We start from the raw sequence: 21,415 nt of genomic DNA on the forward strand, positions 1-21,415 counted from the left end.
TTTCTACTGTAATCCTATTTGTTGGGTTTGAGTTTTGTTTGTTCTCCTTTTTCTAGCTCATTTTGGTTGTAAAGTAAGATTGTGTCAGATTTTTTTCTTGATTCTTGAGATAGGCCTGTATTGCTATAAACTTTCCTTAGAACTTCTTGTTGCACTCCAAAGATTTTGGACCATTGTAGTTTTTTTAAGTTTTTGAAAAAGGAAGAAAACAATAATAGAAGGAATTTTTGGAACATCAGGAGGCAAGGAAGAACAGTAAGAATAAAAATATGGGGTCCAATTGGAATATCATACATCATTTATTTTTCTAGTGTATTCTAATATGTGACAGACAGTTTTTTGGTCTTACTTTGAATCGCATTTTAATAAGCTTCCTTGGTAGCAGCCTTTGAGTCTCATTGCTGTACTATAGTCAGGGGAGATCTTGAGCACACCTCACTGACCCAAAGGCTACCCTACAACTCAGCAATAGCACTACTAGGAATTTATCCAAAGGATACAGGAGTGATGATTCATAGGGACACATGTAACCCCAATGTTTATAGCAGTGCTTTCAACAATAGCCAAATTATGGACAGAAGCTAAATGTCCATCAACTGATGAAAAGATAAAGAAGATGTGGTTTATATATACAATGGAATACTACTTGGCAATGAGAAAGAATGAAATCTTGCCATTTGCAGCAACATGGATGGAATTGGACGCTATTATTCAAAGTGAAATAAGTCAGTCAGAGAAAGACAGATATCATATGTTTTCACTCATATGTGGAACTTGAGAAACTTAACAAAAGACCATGGGGGAAGGGAAGGGGAAAAATAGTTACAAACAGAGAGGGAGGGAGGCAAACCATAAGAGACTCTTAAATACAGAGAACAAACTAAGGGTTCATGGGGAGGGGGATGGAGGAGAGGGGAAAATGGGCGATGGGCATTGAGGAGGGCACTTGTTGGGATGAGCACTGGGTGTTGTATGTAAGCGATGAATCATAGGAATCTGCCCCCAAAACCAAGAGCACACTGTATACAATGTATGTTAGCCAACTGGACAACAAATTACATTAAAAAAAAAATAGAAAGCAAAAAGAACAAAAAAAAAAAGGAAGAAGAATGCTGACTGGGAACCTTCTCATGCCTGCATAGTAGGTTGTAATTTTCATCCCAAGTCTTGCTGGTTAAGGGCCCAACAAGAAAGAGAAGGGACATTTAGTAGGAGTTCTGGAGAAAATTTGACAAAAGCACCATTCACAAAGGTATAGGCAGGGTGAAGGCAACAATAAGGAATGCTAAAGCAAACAAGAACTATCAAGAATTGAAAAGTTTTACTATTTTTGAGAAGGGGGATAGAGTACATCTGATAGGAGAAATAGAGACATGTGGTACAGGTGAATCCAGCCACGCCAGAACCATAAGGTTCTGAAGAATGGAGAAAGTAGAAGATGACACACTCAAGGTTTTACTCCCTCCTCTCCCAGATATGCTGGTGCCCCCACTGGCAGAACTGAAATGGAAGGGACCAAGGAACAAGGATGAACTGGATGATAGAGTCCCAGCTCACAGTGGAAGGCAAGAAGGATGGAGAATAGAACTGGGGGAATGGTAAAGGAGGAATAACCAGCTCTGTTGTAAGAAAAACACAAGAGAGAGGACCTAATTAGCAAACAGTACCCTGGGGGAAAAAAAACCTAAAAAACACTAATTCCAGTTCAGTTTTTCTGGCCAGGAAATTTATTACATAAAGACCTCCAAGGTTTGTAGAAGAACATCCTAGCATTAAAGTACATAAAAGTTAAGTAGGTCAAAAGATGGATTCTCCTTGCTCTGATAGTAGGATGATCAGACTTTTAGGCCAACCACCAATAAGATCTGCATATAAATCAATAGCTTTACTACTATTATACCAAGAAATGATCATTTCTTTTCTCTTGCAGAGAACATCATGGGAATGCTATGCAGCCATCTGTCAAGGATAACAGTGGTAGCCATGGCTCTCCTATCAGTGGAAAGTTAGAAGGCATCTTCTTCAGCTGCAGCACTGAATTCAATACTGGGAAACCACCCCAGGATTCACCTTACGGAAGATACAGGTTTGAGATTGCAGCAGAAAAACTTTTTAACCCCAATACTAACTTATACTTTGGGGACTTCTACTGTATGTACACTGCTTATCATTATGTGATTCTTGTTATTGCCCCTGTGGGATCACCAGGAGATGAATTTTGTAAGCAGCGCCTTCCTCAGCTAAATTCCAAGGATAATAAATTTTTGACCTGCACAGAAGAAGATGGGGTGCTGGTTTACCACCATGCCCAGGATATCATTTTAGAAGTCATTTACACTGATCCTGTGGATCTTTCTCTGGGCACTGTAGCAGAAATCACTGGTCATCAGCTCATGAGTTTGTCTACTGCAAATGCAAAGAAAGATCCCAGCTGCAAAACCTGTAATATCAGTGTTGGACGTTAATGCCCACTTTTCTTATTCTTACTCAGTCCCTTTTCTTCCCTTAGGAGCATTGATCCTCTGTTGTCCATTCTCATCACCAGATGTTTTCCACTGAAGCATGCACATGCCGCTATCACCAAAAGCAAAGTGCCATTTTTCAAATTTCATTCAGAGCCATTCTAGTGTTTCCTATTCCCTACCTTTCCCATTACTTTCAGTGATGAAAGTTCTCCTCTGACACTTTATTGCCTAGATGCTGCAATGTTTTTATTTTTCCTTTATGCCAAACATAACAAGACAATTATATAAATGCTTTAGCAAAATACAAAATAACAGCTTATAAATGGTGTTTAAATATGCATTCATTTTAATCTACTGAACAAATATTGGGATAACTCCAAACCGCATGAAAGGGTGTAATTGCAGCATGAGTTAAATCTTGAAGCCTAGAATTGTCAACACTTCCAACTTGTTGTTTGACAGTGTTATTTATGTTATTTATATTAGCTAACAGGAAACAACTATTGTGTTTCAACATAATAAATATAATAGAAAAATATTTTATTTGTATTGTTGTATAAAATATTTACAATCATATAGAATATATAGAGTTACATTTTAATAGCAATTGTATACATGTCATGAAACCATTTCCCTTATCAAAGATGTAGTTTGTAAACTTCAAATAGTTGTGTATCTGTCCTGTTACAAGTAGATGACTTCAATTAAACAAATTTATGAAGGACATCATTCTGATTCATAAAAGTTATAAAATACCAGGTAAATACAGAGAAAACAATAAGCCTCTGAAATACTCTACTTCTGAAAGTCAATATTCTTCCCACCCAAACTATATGAAAATGTGAATTTGTTCAACATCATGCTTAAACATTACAGAAAACAGAAATACAAACATGGTTGTTACAAGAGAGAAAATGTTGACCTCTTATTTTTACAAAGGCAAAATAATAAACGCATGTTTTAGTAAAAAATGACACAAAACCATATGCACTAAAGTTGATGAAGCAAATAAAATATTTAGCTTTCTTTTCCAAGGTGTCAGCAATTTATAAATTTTGTGCAAGATGAAGAATACCTACAACTCATGAGAAAGCTTTGTGACTATACAAAGTACAGACTTTGGAACATTAAGAAAAATGCATATTCCCAATGGAAAAATAGTTATATACTCTTATAGTAAACAAAAAGATTAGCAATCATAACTATGATCACATTAGAATTATATACTGTAGACCACGAATCTATCCCAAAATACCTATTTTTAAATTTTAATACAATAGTTTACTTTAATATAAACATCTGTCATTATAGACAAAGTTAATTCACAAAGTACATGCTATCAGAATGAACTTTGGTAACCAGAAATGTAAAATCTCAAATAACAGGTAAAATCTGCTATTTTTATATAGAAATAAAAAATTAGCAGTGACACATTCTAGTATGCTTTACTGATAGCCTAGCAGACTTAAGGGACAAGGTAGATTTTTTTATCACTTAAAAATCTATTAGAAGTTTTAAATATATTAAATTCTTACTAGCCATATTCCTTCCTACATAAAAAGAAAAGTTTCTTTTCCTCCTTATTGATTTTTTAAAAATCATGCTCTTTTCCACACTTTAACATAAGCAGTTTTTGGACACAAAATAGACTTTTCCTAACAAGTGGCCCACTGAACAAGTATTATTTAGATTTGATAAAAAGATGGTTTTTGAAATACTTATACTGACCATGTGTTTTCTCCTTGGCATGGAGCAGTTTTTCCAATTATATTGTTAGTATATTTCCCCCATTTAACTCTTCCATCCTCATTTATAATTACACTTGCCATCCCTTCTTAAAAACAGCTAATACTACCACTAAAGTGCTTTGATTCTCAGTATGTCAAAACTACTTAGCAAGAATGTCATAGGTAAAGAAACTTGGCCTTATCCTGGTTGAAAGTGAGCACAAATATTTCCTGAACCTCAGATGGTTTTGGCCACATCTTGCTTGCTGATGAGGACCTCTAATAGTCTCAGTTTGGCTTTTATGTGCTTGTATTCATAGTACTCATCTGCCATCGGTATCCTATCTTCCTTTTGTGGACTTCTGCAAAACAGGAAAGACTATTAGCTCATAATAAATCAAGTCATTAAAAATCCTTTTATAATTTTTACATGAGAAAGTACAGGGTGGATGTTTCCACTTGGCTTTTGCATCATGTCTTTTTTACCTTCCCTTCCACCTTCACACTCTCCCTCTTTCATGTGTTATTGGATTTTTATATAATAGAGAATGTCATAGGTGTTTTGCAGATATATGATCCAGTGCTCAGACATATATCAATGGAGCAAGTAAAAAGGTCTGAGGAATAAAACAAAAACCACAACTCAAGGCATTCTTTAGTTATTCTACCGTTACTCATGCCAAAGTCCCATACCTGTGCAGAATGTCCAGCCCTGACAGTCAGAATTGTTCAAAATTCAACCTAAAAAACTACATAAATTAAAAGAATGTATAAATTTATTGTTATAGGGGAAAAAAGCTCATTGGCTATCTTGTAAATATGAAATATTTACAAGTTTTTTAAATTATAATACCTATCTCTGCCAATGTGTAGTAGAATCAAGGAGATGTTTATGGATTGAATTTATGGGAGTCTGAATTGCAGTGGTTCTCTTTGCACACTAATTCTAAGGCTACACATCTAAGCACAGTTTATACATCTGCATTCTAACTACTATGTGTTCTTGCCATTTACTTTGAAGAATGGGTAACATCTGGAGTTAAAACCATTCCTTCCCACAAAAACATGTTGCCAGGATATGTTTTCTAAAGGGCAGTAATTGATTCAGGATCTTAGATGGCCCTTGTCTCCTTGGTTGATAAGATGACCAATTGCTTTTAGAACATTTTCACTCATGACTTTGAAATATAAGGGGTGGAAAACAGATGAAGTACCACAGTTGCTACTGAAAATAAACACTAATATTAGTATGGCTGAATATAGGTAAATCGCAAGCACTTGATGTTTTACCTATAGTTCCTTCTATTTTCCTAGTACTGATAAAAGAAATATCTCTCACAAATAAAAAAAAATAGTGAAAGTATAAAGATTTCCTAAGAATGTAGTTATCTACTTGTGACACACCACTATACATTGCCCTGGAATTTCTAGTACAGAACTCAGAAGAGTACACAAACCTAAAGACAGGGTTTCTATTAAATATTGCCTAAGTTATTTAACAATTCCTTTGCCTCCATTCTGTATTATGGACCAACCTTTTATCTGGGAATTTAATACCACCTTAACTTGTATAAACATATGTAAGTGAAGAAATGGTCTAATTTATAGGGAAACACTAATAATCCATCATGTAACTTTTCCCTGGGCCTGCATACTCCATTTTGGCTAATAAAGAAGAGTGCATTGGCCAGAATGAAAAATTTTGCTAAGTATTTCCTGAAGCAGTTATCCCATTATGTAAAACATGCTAATGTGCTTAATACAGTTCCTGGCTCAAAAATATTAATGTCATATCTATATGATTAATCCTCTTGCTTGGCAAATATTACCAAGAACATTTACAGTAACTTAAACTTTTTAGTACTCCATTTGCATGGTTATTTTACCATATGGATAGGATTAGGACTTCCTAATAAAATGTTTTAGGAGAAAAGATTAAGATCCATATTTCCTACCCATTTAACCCTTTGATTTTAGTTGTAATCTACTACCACTTTGGCATTTAGTTTAAGTGTATTACCAGAAGAGGGCCTAAAATTTCAGTCAAATATAGGCATATCTGAAGTGGGATTAGGACTCAAAGGTGCAGTAGAGTACTATACATAGAACATCACTAACTTCTCTGTATATCAGAAGGCATGACAAGTACCACTCTCTAGAGGTAGTCCTCCATTAGGCAGGACTATTAGCATACTGGTGGGTGAGGAGGATTCTCAAACTTTTTAGACTCCTGGGTTCATATAGGTAAAAAAAAAAATGTAAATGTAAAAGCTGTATGGAAATTCTGTAAAGGAAAAATAATGGAAATGAAAAAAGAAAATGAAAAATTATGTTTTATATTCTAAATTTAACAGCCACATAACATTTTTCAGTAGATTAGTTAACAACAGCAGAAAGGTAAATTTGGAGTCCAGGCAGAAAACAAAGTGGATTACATCTGTATTTGCTAAGTACAATAAGTTTCTGACTTAATAGGTCAAATCCTAGTACACAGCTCTGGAGGACTGAAATGGAGAAACTGCTAAGAGGTGAGTAGACCTCTTTCAGGGTGTTTTAGAAAATAGTCCCTTGTCCATTAGGTCAACCCTCAGTCTGCTGAAATGGAAGAAATCACGAGAGGCAGATATGTACATGGAGAGGAATATCAAGGGGCCAGTGTATCACTGACTCCTACCTCTGCCACCTTAATAACTTTGTGACTTTGGGAAAGTTACACCTTATTATTTTTAATACTGACATCCCACATGACAACTATACCTTCCCAAAGTATTCCAGGAAGTCCAGTCATTTCATTGTACAACCATGGAAACAGGCTGAGGATAGGCAAATGATTTTTCTTCTTTCTCTTACATAGATCAATAATCCTTAATCTCATGATATATGTACATACATACACACACATAATCCTTAATCTCATAATTATATATATATATGCATGCACATATATATACATATATATATAGTACATATAAAAGTTATATATACATTGACAATATAGCCAAATTTAGAGGAAACTGATGGAGTGCACATGGAGACTTGGGTTGACAAAAATAGACAAATAGAGGATACAGCTAAACATTTATTTAAGATAGAGAATAGCTATGAACTTTTGACCAAATCCTGAAAATAAATAATTAAGGATAGATCCTGAAGTTTAAAAGATATATTTAAAGCAAAGGAAGAATTAATGAAGTGGGGAATAATTTGTGAAACTAATCAAGAACAAATAAATTATATGGGTTAAAAAATCAAATAGATTTCTTAAAGTTTTAGATAAATTCAATAATTATAAAGAGATTTATAAAGCAAAGTTAGGAATTTTTGCAATTCATCTTTATTTTTTTAAAGCCTTATGTCATACTTGATGGCTACAGCCTCCCATAAAACATACCTAATAATGGCACTATTAGAATGTTGCATTAGATCTCAGTCACTATTGAAATTATTTATATCTTTTATAAATTCACGTTCCTGCCCAAAACTCCAGCTCATTCTTAATGATAGTTCCCTAGGAAATACTTGCTTAAAAAAAATCTTTGCCCAACTTACCTTCCCGTTTGTTTAAAAAATTGTTCTTCAAATTCTCTTAAGGCTTTCCGAAGTCTCTTCTTGTCAGCCCTAGTTTCTCGGAGATGGTCAAGAAGTACAGGCCTATACCAAGTAAAATATGGATTTGCCATTACTAAACTCTGGCATAATTGAGACATCATAAAATGATTTATCTATTCAGCAAATCATACTATGATACAGAAGGGTTCTGCCTAAAAGTATCTTTTGAATAAATATAGTACATGTAGAACCTAATCATAGGGAAGCACATAAGCAGAGAATGAAAACAATGTCATAGGAGAAGAGAAAGAACAAAAGGAGAAAGGAGAGGAGAAAAAAGGCAAGCTGACTGAGTGACTAAGTCCATTACAAAATGTGGTTAGGGTGAGGCACCTGTCTAGCTCAGTCAGTAGAGCATGTGACTCTTGATCTCAGGGTTGTAAATTCAAGCCCCGCATTGGGTGTAGAGATTACTTAAAAATAAAATCTTAAAAAAAAATTGAAGTGTGGTGAGGGTAATGACCATATGAATGGATGAGGGAAAAGGAGACATTTTAAAAGAATACTCATTGATATTTGGTGATAGACTAGACTTAAGAGGCACAAGAGGAAGAGAGTTTAAAACAAGTTCTATCCTTAATGTAGAGTATGGGGAAAATGGCAAAAACCTTGGGAATGAAATTAGACCCAAAGTGAAGATAGAGTTACAGTGAAAATTCTACTCACTTCATTCTACTAAGACAAAGCATATACTTTTAGAGCAGGAATTTTTATCTAGGGAACTTGCGCATGGTTTCAGAGACTGAACGCCCTGAAATTATATATTGACATTAAAAAAATATTCTTAACACCCCTCAAAAGCTGCTTAAGAACCAAACAACCAACAAATAAATGAAGGAAAGGAAAGAGGAGAGAAAAAAGAAAGAAAACAAGAGCGGAAGGAAGATGGATTTTCTGCTTCCAAATGGGTTACTTCTCTGAGCCGAAGTTGTGGTACCAACTGATTCTACAAACACACTAAAATCCCAATTTACAACTTAGTCCTTAGTCTCACCTCATATATGTGGGTGGATTCCATACCTATCTTGAGGTATACACTCACCACACTGTAATACATGTTAAAGGAAATCTCATAATCTGGCCTATAACATACAAACCAAAGAAGGTGAAATGATGAAGAGAAATGCCAACTACTAAATAATGGTAATGATAACAATAATGATAATACTAATGAAAATACAAATAGCTCCTGAAGGGCCATTAGGAGAAAAAGGGCAGCTCATTTACTGAAACCCAAGGTGATTCCCAGGCTAGAGAAACCATCTTATCTAAAGGCCCTGACAAATGTTGAACCACATGGGACCCCAATTCCTTTTGGTCTAGCATTTTCAAAAGCCAGCTCTGCTTCACACACTGCTGAGAATTAGACTGGTGCCAGAACCTGCTGAAAAGGTATGCAACTAGAGGAAATTGAACATTAACATTTTTGGCATCTTTAGGACCTTATTGAGAGTGTTGGTTCCTCATGGCTTTGTCTTCTCAATTCTCCAATAAGGAGAACAACCAGATTATGCTTTTAGGCTGCTCTCTGGTAGGTTGCATTTTTTAGAGAATCTAACAGCTCTTGTGAATTTTGTAGGCACATGTAAGGTATCTCAGACTATAAAGAGTTAAAAAGAAACTCCATATTTAAGATTCACACTCACATAGTGGCCTCATGTAAATTGGACATGGATAGGGCTGGTTGTTTGGCTTCTTTTTTTTCATCTGACAGCAGGACCCTAATAGGTTCCGTCTCATTAGAGAAGGTGAGGTGGTCGCCAATAGGCAGGTGAGATGCTGGATCTGGCAGAGAAGGTTGTTGGCTTCCCTGTGGACAGTCTTCATCAGAGTCTTCTTCCTCCTGCTTATCACAAGCAGAGTTAAATGAAGTCACAAAAATGCTAAGTGACTCTTGAAGCAAAAACAGGAAGAGGAACCATAAATAGACACCATGAAAAGAGTAGGTGATCCCTGTACCACTGAAAACCCAGAAGGAAACAAACAAGAGTGACTCTTCCTCAGTTGCATCAAAAAACTTACAGAAGTTAATGATCAAAGAAGCACCCCATCCCCACCCAATGCTGGGCTAAAATGCTCAGCAAGTTTGTCTTTTTGCTGGACCAAAGAAGGCACAGAATCTAGGATATGGTCCCATTCTTGGCTGCACTGCCTACTAGTTCCTCCCTTTCACTCAGACCTGGACCCCAGCTTCACAACAGTTACATGGGTTAGGATGAAATGGACTTCAGACACCTTTTGTTATTCAGAAATACCCCAAATCAGATCCTGGTGTGGGCCACATTCAGATATAGAGGATAGTCAGAAAATTGACAAATTCAGGGAAGAGCTCTATGAAGGCCAAAGCAAAATGGAGTTACTCCTTAACCTGTTCTGCTAATACTTACCACAACCAAAAAAATTTTTTGCAAGGAAATCTGAAAATCATACCCCATTTTAAACCATGCTTCTTTAATGGGAACATTTTAGAGATTATGAATCACTATTGTGTTTGTCTTGAAAATTGTGAAATTATAAATGTAGTCCAGTATACTTAAATGTATATTTGTTAATGTTTATTCCTTTTTATACTGATATCTTGAGCAAGTGACTGTTTTAATATTAATGGAGTAGGATTTGTGGTGCCTTTCTAGTTCTGTATTCCCATAAATCATTCTTTATTAAAAACAGTCTAGCTCAATTTTAGTAGCCATGTTTTCTATTGAAATAAATCTTATGTCTTATTCAGTGATGGTCAAATGGTACCAAAAACAAATGTTGCATTTGTATCAAGGAACATGTAGTCAATTTTCTTATTAAAGAAGAAAAATTAACACACGGAATAGAAAGACTCTGTGTGGTTTAGCTGTGTTGTAAATTAGATGATGAAATTGAAATTCATCAGTTGTTCTCCTCATCCAAGAAATTAAAGCAAATATTAAAACTGGCTTCAAAAATGCAATTGCTGGGCACCTGGGTGGCTCAGTTGATTAAGTGTCTAACTCTTGATTTCAACTCAGTTCATGTTCTTATGTTTTGTGAGTTTGAGCCCTACATTGGACTCTATGCTTACAGTGCAGAGCCTACTTGGGATTCTCTCTCTTCCCCTCTCTTACCGCCCCTCCCATGTGTGCTCTCTCACAAAATAAACTAAAAAATGCAGTTGCTATATATTCCTGTTTCATAATGGTTTTAATTATCATCCACCTGTTAAGTATGATATTTGGCTCAAAGGAGACCACATTTCTACTGTGTGAAATAACAACTGACCTTTTTAGCAGCATATACTGCCAAGAAGGCTTCTTTATCACTGTCATAGTGCTGCCTCCCTACTTAAACAATACCAAGCACAAGTACAGGTTTCTAGTTAATGCAAGCATGCTGACTTACAATTGTTGGAATAAGGGAAGGTGTTGACAAGATTTGCTTGATAATTCTGTATCGGTCATAAAGAGGCTTTATGAGGTTCTTGTCTTGCTTAGCTACCTGAAAAACATGAAATTAATTATTGTTCCTTTCTCAGGCAAGAATGAAAGCATGTCAGTATTTTTAGCAGGCAAAAAAAAAAAAACAGTTTTGAAGCCTCAAAGTAAGGGATTAATAATACTATAATGCAACAGTAATTAGAAAAAGGGAAGACAATTATAAGATACTGTTTAAAGCACATGCCAATTTTCTTCCAGGAAAAGTTTCTTAAAGGATAGGTCCAAGTTTAGAAAGATGTTTTTAAGGCTTCTGAAGGAATCCTAAATATGTAATGGTAAGAAGCCTGTCATTTTACTTCTTCATTCTTAAAAAACAATATGTAGACCTATTGATTTTTCTTCTGAAACATGTATTTTATATGGATCTTCATGATTATATTCACAAACACAAACTTTGTATGGGTCTTCATCACAAGCTTGGAGTATATACTAGGTTACTGGCTAGCTCTGCCACAAACTATTTTTGATATGACAATTAACTTATTTGAATCCTTATCTTACCTGTACAATAAGGAGGTTGGAATTACAAAGTTCCTTCCAACTGAAAGATTTCATAAACTCTTGGTCCAAATATGTATTCTCCTAAGCACTATTTTTAACAGGTCACACTGTGCATAAAAATTTAAATAGCTTCCTATTTATCTATCAATCCTCTATTTACCTACCCACCACCACTATCATCCTTCTCTCCATCCAAAGTGACCAAACCTCTGCTTGCCTTGGTTTTCCTCCCTTCTGTGTGTCCTACATTAATTTGCTATATGTTTACTACACACAATTTTTTCACTCTAGTCAGATGGTTCTCACTAAGCGACTAGCAGGAAGGAAACAGGAGAAATAGCACAGAGCAAATCACCCAGGTATCTTTTGTCAAAGTACACATACCCAAGGTGCTCTCTGGATCTCTGCCTTCCAGATCCCACAAAGGGATCCTGAAGGAAAAGAACATGGCTTAAGTATGTGTATTTTTCAAACTTCCTAGTTATTCACATGTTACCCTACCCCTGTCCGAGTTGAGAACCGTTCTGGCCCACATTTAGCTCCCTTTTCTCTGAACTTTTCTATCTGATTATCTGGGCCTTAACTATGTACTGTGTTTCAGATTTGTCTGCCCAAATGAGTTAGAAGTTTCTTGAGGACAAAAATTATATCAGATATTTTAAAAAATTCTCGCAGTACTCAACACATCCCCTTCCCTGCTATAAATATATCAACTCAGGTTTAAAAACAAAAGTACCCTAATTTTTAACAATCTTCATATAAATTCCATAGGCTATAACCTAAGAACTTTCATTTTCAGTAGAAAGATAGATCACCTCTCTCTGTAGAAGCCATTTAAGTATTGGTTAAGTAACCACAAGACCCTTTCGTTTTCCAGCCTAATAATTCTTAAATATTTTCCTAGTCATGATACATCTTGCCATGAAAAAAACAAACCTTTTATCTATCTTATGGGGTTTTAATAGGTAATAAAGAAAAAAAATCTCAATCCAAGTTCAGAAAACATGAACAATGTTTTTTATTCAGTATCTCATTGGGACTTATATTTCATAGAAAGCAACTTCAGAAAAATGATGTATTTAACTATTATTAGCATCTCTGTACAGCAGTTTGATTTTTGTAATTTTATTTATTTTTACTAAATTCTTTGGATTCTAGAAAAGCTAAATTTTTTCCTAAAAGAGGAAAATAGTGACCAAAGAGCAGCTTAGGATGATAAATGCCATTATAGAAGAATATCGTCCAAAGATGCCAGATGAAAATCAGGGTCCATGTACAATGTATGCACTTATCTTTCACTCTGATTAGTTGATTTTACTCTCAGAATAATTACCAAAGTAATCCCTTGTATATGCTTTATATATAAACTCCAAAAGTACACATAAAACATTAGCCACAATAGTTACCTGCTTGGGGATGGGAGACCTCTAGAGCTAGCAGATGGAGTGGCAAAGAATCTATTTAATGTGTGGCCATTTGTATTTTCTTTTGAACTATGTGAGATAGTATTACCAATTTTAAAAATTGTTTTATTATTTAAAATGACAAGTAGGCAAAATAACTTGATGGGATCTTACTTTTTGTGCCCTTTACTTTTAAGTTGCCCTCTCTGCAAGGTATAACAACCAGTGGGTATAACAACCTACTAATCACTATATTTTCATTTTATTTTTTAAAATAAAATGAGTTATATATATTTTTAAAAACCTGCTTTCCTCCTCAAAGATGCTGCAGTTAGTGAAGGGCCAGAAGTAACTGCCATTACTCATCCAGTTAGTAAGTTGTGCCATGCACTTGATACCACCTACAGTTCTGGGAAAGGGCAATAAAATGGGTATAACATGCCAGCACCAATTCAGGATTTTTACAAGAAATGGACATAAATAGGCACCACAGTCAGGGAAGACTCATTCACTTACAGTGCTCAATTTGTGCCATGCACCTGATACCACCCTACAGTTCTGAGAAAGGGCAATAAAATGGGTATGATGTGCCAGCACCAATTCAAGATTTTCACAAGAAATGGACATAAATAGGCACCACAGTCATACCTAAGGGATGATTCATTCACTTACAGTGCTCAATGAATAGATACCCTGTGACCCAGAAGTTATTACCTCCAAAAATCATCTATAAATAAAAGAGGAAGAAAATTACCCTATAGCAGTATCTGAACTGACAAGGCAATGCTGTGGGATTTATCAGCTTTAGTATGGACTCTGACTAAACACCAAATGTGAAAATTTCATAAAGTTCTCTCTAGAAAAGAAATAATTCTTCATCTTGGAAATTTTAATATTTACAGTATTTTCAACAGTAAAGCAAGGACCCCAGATGAAAATAATCTGTCAATTTGAGTGTAAAGAAATAGAACCTAGTCAGATAATCTCAAGTGCTAATGAGTTCACTGAGGATCCAGGAATAATGTAGCTACTGTGGAAATTTGCAATCCTCCCTTGGCTGCTTCTGTGGTTTTTGGGCTCTCCTGTAGGAACCACCTGATAGCTGACTAGCCACTATCAGGTTTGGTATTTTAACTCCCCCCCCCCCCCAGGAACAATACTACAGCTTTAGATATTGAGAGCTACATATTCCACTACAGATGCTTTCTATTTAAAGGGCCTCACTTTAGCCTACTGCAGAGATGCTAGCTTCATCTGAAGGGGCTTCTGACACTTATTATACAGTTTAGCCATTTAAGCAAAGATAACTTCCAAAGAACTCAAATATGTTTCTCTGATCTTTAGACTCTTTGTTCATGTGCCTATTAGACTTAGATGTCTCAGTAGGGTGACCAACCATCCCCATTTTTCCAGGATGGGGCATTTTGAAAGATGTGAAATTTTTAACATCCAGGAAAATCCAAGGAAACCAGGGATGGTTGGTCACTGTATTCCTCAAAAATATTAAAGTGAACGTGTTAAAAACAGAACCTCTTAATTTTTCACTCATCCTGAATCTGTTCCTTCTGTAGTTTTTCCTATCTCAGTAAATGGACCTGTCACCATCTTGGATTCTTCCTTTCCTTCCCTCCTACCATCCAATGATTCAGCACATCCTTTTGATTATACATCCAAAATATACTTTGAGTATGTCTATTTCTTTCCATCCCCAAGGCTTTCATGCTAGTCCAAACCACCCATTTCATCTTTCTCTATCCAGAATTTTCCCCTGTGATTTGTTCTCCATGCAGGAATAACAAAGATCTTTTAGGGGCACCTGGGTGGCTCAGTCCGTTAAGTGTTCAACTTCAGCTCAGGTCATGATCTCGCAGTTCATGAGTTCGAGGCCCCCATCGGGCTCTGTGCTGATAGCTGAGACTGGAGCCTGCTTCAGATTCTGTCACACACACACACACACACACACACACACACACACACCCCTCTCTCTGCCCTTCCCCTGCTCTCTCTCTCTCTCTCTCTCAAGAATAAATATTTTTAAAAATTTCAGCAGTATCTTTTAAATGTAAATCACACCATATCACTTTCCTGCTTTCAATGACTCAACAGTCTTCCAATACTTTAGGTAGTAACTTAAAAGGTACTATGTCAGGGGCCCCAGTCTGACTTTCTGACATCTCATACCATCCTGTGCTCTAGCCCTCAGACCCAGAATTCTAAGTACACACAATCTTTTCCCTCAAGGCCTTCATATTGGCAGTTCCATCTGCCTAAAATGATTTTTGCTGCTCTCTTGGCCTGCTGATTCTTCATTAAATGTCACCTATTGGCCTTCCTAGTCACATTATATAAAGTAGAAAGCATACCCATTATTTTCTATACTATCTGTTTAATTCTTTGCACACTGCTTATCAAAATCTTTAATAATTTTACTTATTGAGCTGTTTATTTGTTGTTGTATCCCAATTTTCAGAAGTACATGAGTTTCATGAGGGCAGTAACCCTCATAGCTTCTCTATCTTATTATATCCAATATGTATCATACCTCACAACACATTGTTGTGCCTATTATGACACTCAAATATTTTTGCAAATTAATGATTGCCCACCAGTCACCAGGCATCTTTCCTTATTGTCACAATAATTACGTAAGTAGGTATTATCTGTATTTTATAGATGAGTAAATTGAATCTCAGAGAACTAATTCACGTACTAAGTATACATGGCTAGAAAGTGGCTTATTGAAGCATTGAGTCCTGATCTAAGTCTACTCTACCAATCCTAACTCATCCCTCATTGCCCTAATCAAGTAGAACATAGAATTAGGTGTGTGTGTGTGTGTGTGTGTGTGTGTGTGTGTGTGTTACCCACTTATCCGCTGACTATCATAAAAATCCAGAATCTTTGGTGGGGTGGAATGAGTTGGCCAAGTTGATAAAAACCTATTCACTTCTTACAACATAGAATTTTTTTTTTAATCTAAAAGTATTTCATAAAAATAGAGGTGGCCAAAGGCCCATTTCTGCTTGTACATCACAAGTCTCCATGTAAAGAACAAGTCCAGGGGCATATGGTGAGCCTTTTGGGATTTGGCATATGTTGTCACCTATGATTAAGACCATATAATGTGCAATATAACAGGTAAAGTCACCATTATCAATAATACTTGATTCCAAAGTTAAATATGTTAGTTCATTCATTCATCTGTCCATTCATTCAGCAAACATTTATTCAATACCTACTATGTACAGACACTGTAGGATCATGAGCTACAAATAGCTATTCTACTCAAGAGGTCTAAAGTATAAAATGAGAGATAGAAAATGTCATACAGCATAGTTAGGGCTATGATATGCAAGCTACAACTCTTATTCAAGAAATTAAAGGCAATCATACCACTTTTAGAGTTGATACAGAAAGGACTACAAGGAAGGTTCCTGGTCATAAATGAAATGTAAGCATAGATGTGCAGGATGAGAAGATGTGCAGGATGTGAAATCTTTCACAAAGATTTCAAAACTAAGATGTCTAAAGACTTCAGTCTAAAGACTAAAACTGAGGTCTTTAGACATCTTTTTACCTAACACTCTCTTAAAAAGCCTACCTATCTATCTTATAAGATACTAAACCATTTTCCTCACTATGTATACCTCATCCCAGCTGCATTATTTTTTAAATAAAATATATGGTAAAATGGGATTGTAATACTAGTCTTGGGTTAATTTGCTAATTTATTAGGGGAATAAGGGAGAAAGTAGATATGATACACCCTAATATCTTTGCTATCTGCTTCCTACCAGCATGCAATAGTATAACTTCCAGAATAACATTCTGGAATTAAGTGGCAACACCTATAGGTCATGGTCAATAACTTGCTAGGAGGTCACCTGACTCAAATTCAGAACCAGTCTCCTAAAGATGTTTATGTAGTGCCAAGTGCTCTTACAAATTGGTCAAAACCATAATCTCTCTGGAATCCTATTGAATGTTGGGACCTGTGAGGATATGGTGAGGTACCTTAGAATCCTCCTGAGCAGGAAGTTGCTCTGTCTTCTCCTTTAGGCATGTCAGCACAGTATCAGGAGTGTCCTCTCCAGAGGAGCTTGGCTCAGGGCCCACAGCTTCTGGCTTCCCATTCTCTCTGGGGACTGCAGGTTGCTCACAGGACAGGTTTCTAGGTGGGTCTTTGGGAGCACTCCCTTGTTCTTCTGACAATTTCAGCTTTAGTTCTAAGAGAAATGCCATGAGTTACCATGAGCAAGGAGGACTCACTGGGCTTAAGAGCAGAGAACCTTTCAGAAATTCCCACCACTGATGTGAAGTCAGTGGAAATGGACACTATTGCTGATAGCTTTCCACAGGGCAAGGGCAGCCTTAATAACTAGAACCAACAGCATATCTCCTACTCAGGTGTGAAAACAAAGGGCTCTAGAGACTGGGATCTTATGGAAGTTGAGGGTTATGTGTAGAAGTAAGTCAGTGGTTTAAATTTCAGAGGATGAGATCCAGAGGAAGATGGTACCAGGCCCTCAAATATTTCACCCAATACCTACCACAACACCTGGAATTCTATACTCACTGGTTCATTTACTTGAGTTTTGAAAGTTTTGTGTCATTAAGAGCCCCTGTGTAAATGCAAGCACTTCTGTAAAGCTTTACACATGCAGACATCTGAGGAAATACAGGAGGGATAGGATATGAGAGATGGGAGTGCAGCCCCAACTTGACAATTTTGTCTAATGTCATCTTTTAAAATCCAGGATTCACCATTATTGCAATGTGTTTCTATATAAACCTAAATAACTAAAAGTAAAAAAGCAGCTTGGGAATTATCATGGAATTAAATTTCAGAATATGCTAAAGGGTGGCCACTTATATTGATTTCTCAATTACAGAGCTCATTTTCTTTGTTTGATGTTTGTTTTTTAGTTACACTCTGGTGTGATGTTTAAACATTGCATATTTTATAAACCTGCAACATCATTACAGTTTAATACCACTGAGTTCAGATTCCCTTCCAGTTCCTTATCACCTTTGGAAAATTTACAAATTTGGAAAAATTTCCACATCTAAGTATTGAAATAAGAATGTGGAAAGAGAAAGAAAATTAATTTTTTAATAATTTTTTAAAGTTTCATTATTTTGAGAGAGAGAGAGAGAAAGAGAGAGAGAGAGAGAGAGAGAGAGAGAGAGAGAGAATCCCAAGCAGGCTCTGCACTGTCAGCACAGAACTGGATGTGGGGTTCAAACTCATGAAATGTGATATCATGACCTGAGCCAAAGTCAGACGCTTAACCGACTGAGCCAGCCACCCAGGTGCCCCAGAGGAGGCAAATAAATTTTTATTGGTAAATACCATAGTCCTTTTAAATGGATTTCAGAGTTAATTAACACTCATATCATCATCATAATCTCCAGAGAAAGAAGAAAGAAGAACACTGGATTAGGAGGTAAGAGCACTGAGTTTTATATCTAGCTCACTACCTCCCAGCTACATAAATTGTCTCTATCTCTGGACATAAATGTCTTCATATGTACAATGGGGTATACGGAGTAAATGATTGTTCAGGCCTTTTTCTAACATCCAAAAATCCAGTAACCTAGGGGGAAGTTAATACTCCACGTGTTGAAATGTTCCTGGCACTGAAGTGAATCATTTCTCTTTGGAGTCTGGAGTTCTTCAATCTCTTTGTAAGGAGAATTATTAGATGGGGCCAAATAATGAAAGGGACCCAGGACCATTTATTTCAAAATGGAGCCTCCAATCTACGTGAGAAATGAGGTTAAAGAGGGCACAGGTGGAAAAGAATAAAAAATATCTTGGAGAAAATTATCTATTTTAACTGTTTCCTTTATGGAAAAAGAGACTCTTGGCTGGCACTTACCTTTAAGTTGTTTACGACCTTTAGCCAAATCATTCATCCATTTCAGGACTTCAGGATTAGAAGTCTTGTCACCATGTGAAGGCTACAAAGGACAGGAAAGTGTGGGTGGAAGGGAGGGAGGAAGGGAAAGAAAGGTAAGAAAGGAAAATCAAAATTTTTAGACAGCCAAGACACACAGAGATGGTTCAGAAACATATAAATCTGGGAGAGAAATTCATGTATGACAACTTCCAGATGATAGAGTTAGTTCTGAAAAACAAAGCAAACATTCTTGAACTCCTCCACACTTTTGTCCTTTCCATGGGCATTGTTCCTAAACATGCCTGGTCACTCATCACTTTTTATATAGCCTGTCCATGCCAGTGTCCCCTACAGTCTGACCATCAATCACCATGTGGTCCACTCACACCCCACATGTGGTTGCTAGGCCATTCTTCATATCAGCGCAAATGACTGCACTGATACAAACCAGTGCTTATTCCCTTGCCTGTACTCACAAACAAGGTTTATGACCACAACTTGTCTGGTTTATACTAACAAACTCGAAGATTTCCTTGAAGATTTCCTATCAGTCATTTCCACCAAGCTCAAGAAAGGAGACCCCAGGATGTCTAACACCTGACAATAGTCTGGGAAATCAGTACTTCAGGGGGATACCCAGATTTCTAATCATCTCACTGTTTATACACTCAATATCCTACTAGGCTAGCACTAAAGTCAAACTTAATTATATGTGTCAGACCTTGGTCAAATTACTTAGCCTCAGTTTCATCTGCCAAATGAGGATTACACCAACATCTGCCTCATAGGGTTGCTGTGAGGGATAAATTAGTTGATGTATGTAAAACAGTGAAAGTAGTTACTGGAATATGCTATACCCTACAGGTGTGTTAGCTATAATTACAAATATTATTATTATTATTATTACTGGTGGTGACAATAGTAATAGTGTTACTATCAGACTTTCATGGGAATTCTGGATATGTTTTCACCAACAAACATACATGTAGGGGTATGTATCTCTTGCCAAATAGCTAATCAAAGTTGGATGTGGCAATAAAAATTATTTTTTATTTTGGAAGGACATGACTCTGTTAATACAAATCATTCACTTTGATTTCTGGGTTTCTTCTCAGAGCATGAAAGTGGATTTTCTACAGGAGAGAAACTAGGAAAGAAAGATAGACATACTTAGTCTCCATCCCCATAGATCAGTGAGATCATTCTTAAACAAATCAGAGCCACCTGATAACTTCAATGCAGACTCAAGAAAATTAATGGTTACTTTAAATTGAATATATACAAGACTATATAGGAATGTTTACAATGACTTGATCATAATTATAATATTGCTAGAAATATGTACATTGATAAGTAAATATGTACATTGGCTAAATCTAGGGGCTGTGCCATATTTTTCTTAAAGCATCCACTAAGTCTGTATAACGTTAGCAAGTTTCTGGTGAGAGAAAGGCATCGGGAGAGAAATGTGTCTCTCCTAGGTTCAAAGGAAAAAACAGTGCTTGTTTTGACATAGTCATCAAATGTACATATCAAATGTACATGGAAAATAAATATATTAATAGTGAAACACAAGGGACAGTTCTGTCACTTCTAGAGTGATGTAAAAACCACATATGTCTGAGTCAAGATGGAAACGATTGAAGGAAAACAACAGTGGTTTTTTCCTACAGGAGCTCAGATGGGATAGTATAGATGCTTTCTATGAGTGAAGGCCTGGTTTCAGTACCTTGGACAGTGACACAAGGACACACCTCCCGAACAGCTTAGCCTGGTGCTACCCATGATGTGCTAGGATGATGCACTGTACCTCTTCCCTGATACACAGATTAGTATGCTGGCTTTGGGTAACAGCCTGGTTGTATGGACACCCAATGTTTTACATTTAATTTCACAAAATCCTCACAGAATTCTACCCTCTGATCTGTAAACACATCTTATTCACCTGGAACACGTCTTTGTCACTGGATATGCTCTATACAGTTACCATCTTTCAAGTTAGTTAATTCGAGTTAGTTAAAATATAGTGTAGACTTGACTTCAGGAATAGAACCCAGTGACTCATCTCTTACATATGACACCCAGTGCTCACGCCAAAAAGCGCCCTCCTTAATGCCCATCACCCATTTAATACACTCCCTGGCCCCAATCATCTTTTGAAGTAATGTTAAGAACAAAAGCCTAAAACCCTAGAACCAAGGACTACTAAAGAAATGAGCTCTCACTACTGCAAATAGGACGTAGGAAAAATTTAAGGCTGATTTTTTTCTTCTGACAAAATATTTTAAAGCCTGAAATCATTTTCTGAAATGATTTTTTTTATTTCTTTACTCCTGGGGGAGC

At 36.3% G+C, this 21,415-nt stretch overlaps 2 protein-coding genes across 9 annotated transcripts in view; one reads left to right on the plus strand and one right to left on the minus strand.

The window, feature by feature from the left end:
- Positions 1-10,482, plus strand: part of PHYHIPL (phytanoyl-CoA 2-hydroxylase interacting protein like) — a 94,281-nt gene extending 83,799 nt beyond the window's left edge. For all 3 annotated transcript variants that reach the window (XM_015072837.3, XM_027062044.2, XM_027062042.2), the window contains exon 5: positions 1,931-10,482. In XM_015072837.3, the coding sequence (XP_014928323.2) occupies positions 1,931-2,465 (535 nt within the window). In that variant the 3' untranslated portion in view covers positions 2,466-10,482. The remainder of the gene's footprint in view (positions 1-1,930) is intronic.
- The window catches only part of FAM13C (family with sequence similarity 13 member C), a 160,698-nt gene continuing 142,271 nt past the window's right edge, over positions 2,989-21,415 (minus strand). For 3 of the 6 annotated variants that reach the window (XM_053207565.1, XM_015072836.3, XM_015072832.3), the window contains 6 exons: positions 19,052-19,133; positions 17,184-17,395; positions 11,171-11,266; positions 9,448-9,647; positions 7,742-7,843; positions 2,989-4,554 (listed from right to left, as the gene is read on the minus strand). In XM_053207565.1, the coding sequence (XP_053063540.1) occupies positions 4,431-4,554; positions 7,742-7,843; positions 9,448-9,647; positions 11,171-11,266; positions 17,184-17,395; positions 19,052-19,133 (816 nt within the window). In that variant the 3' untranslated portion in view covers positions 2,989-4,430. The remainder of the gene's footprint in view (positions 4,555-7,741; positions 7,844-9,447; positions 9,648-11,170; positions 11,267-17,183; positions 17,396-19,051; positions 19,134-21,415) is intronic. The other 3 variants (XM_015072834.3, XM_053207567.1, XM_053207566.1) reach the window with 3 other exon arrangements.

Source organism: Acinonyx jubatus, chromosome D2, assembly GCF_027475565.1.
Source record: "Acinonyx jubatus isolate Ajub_Pintada_27869175 chromosome D2, VMU_Ajub_asm_v1.0, whole genome shotgun sequence".
NCBI lineage: Eukaryota > Metazoa > Chordata > Mammalia > Carnivora > Felidae > Acinonyx > Acinonyx jubatus.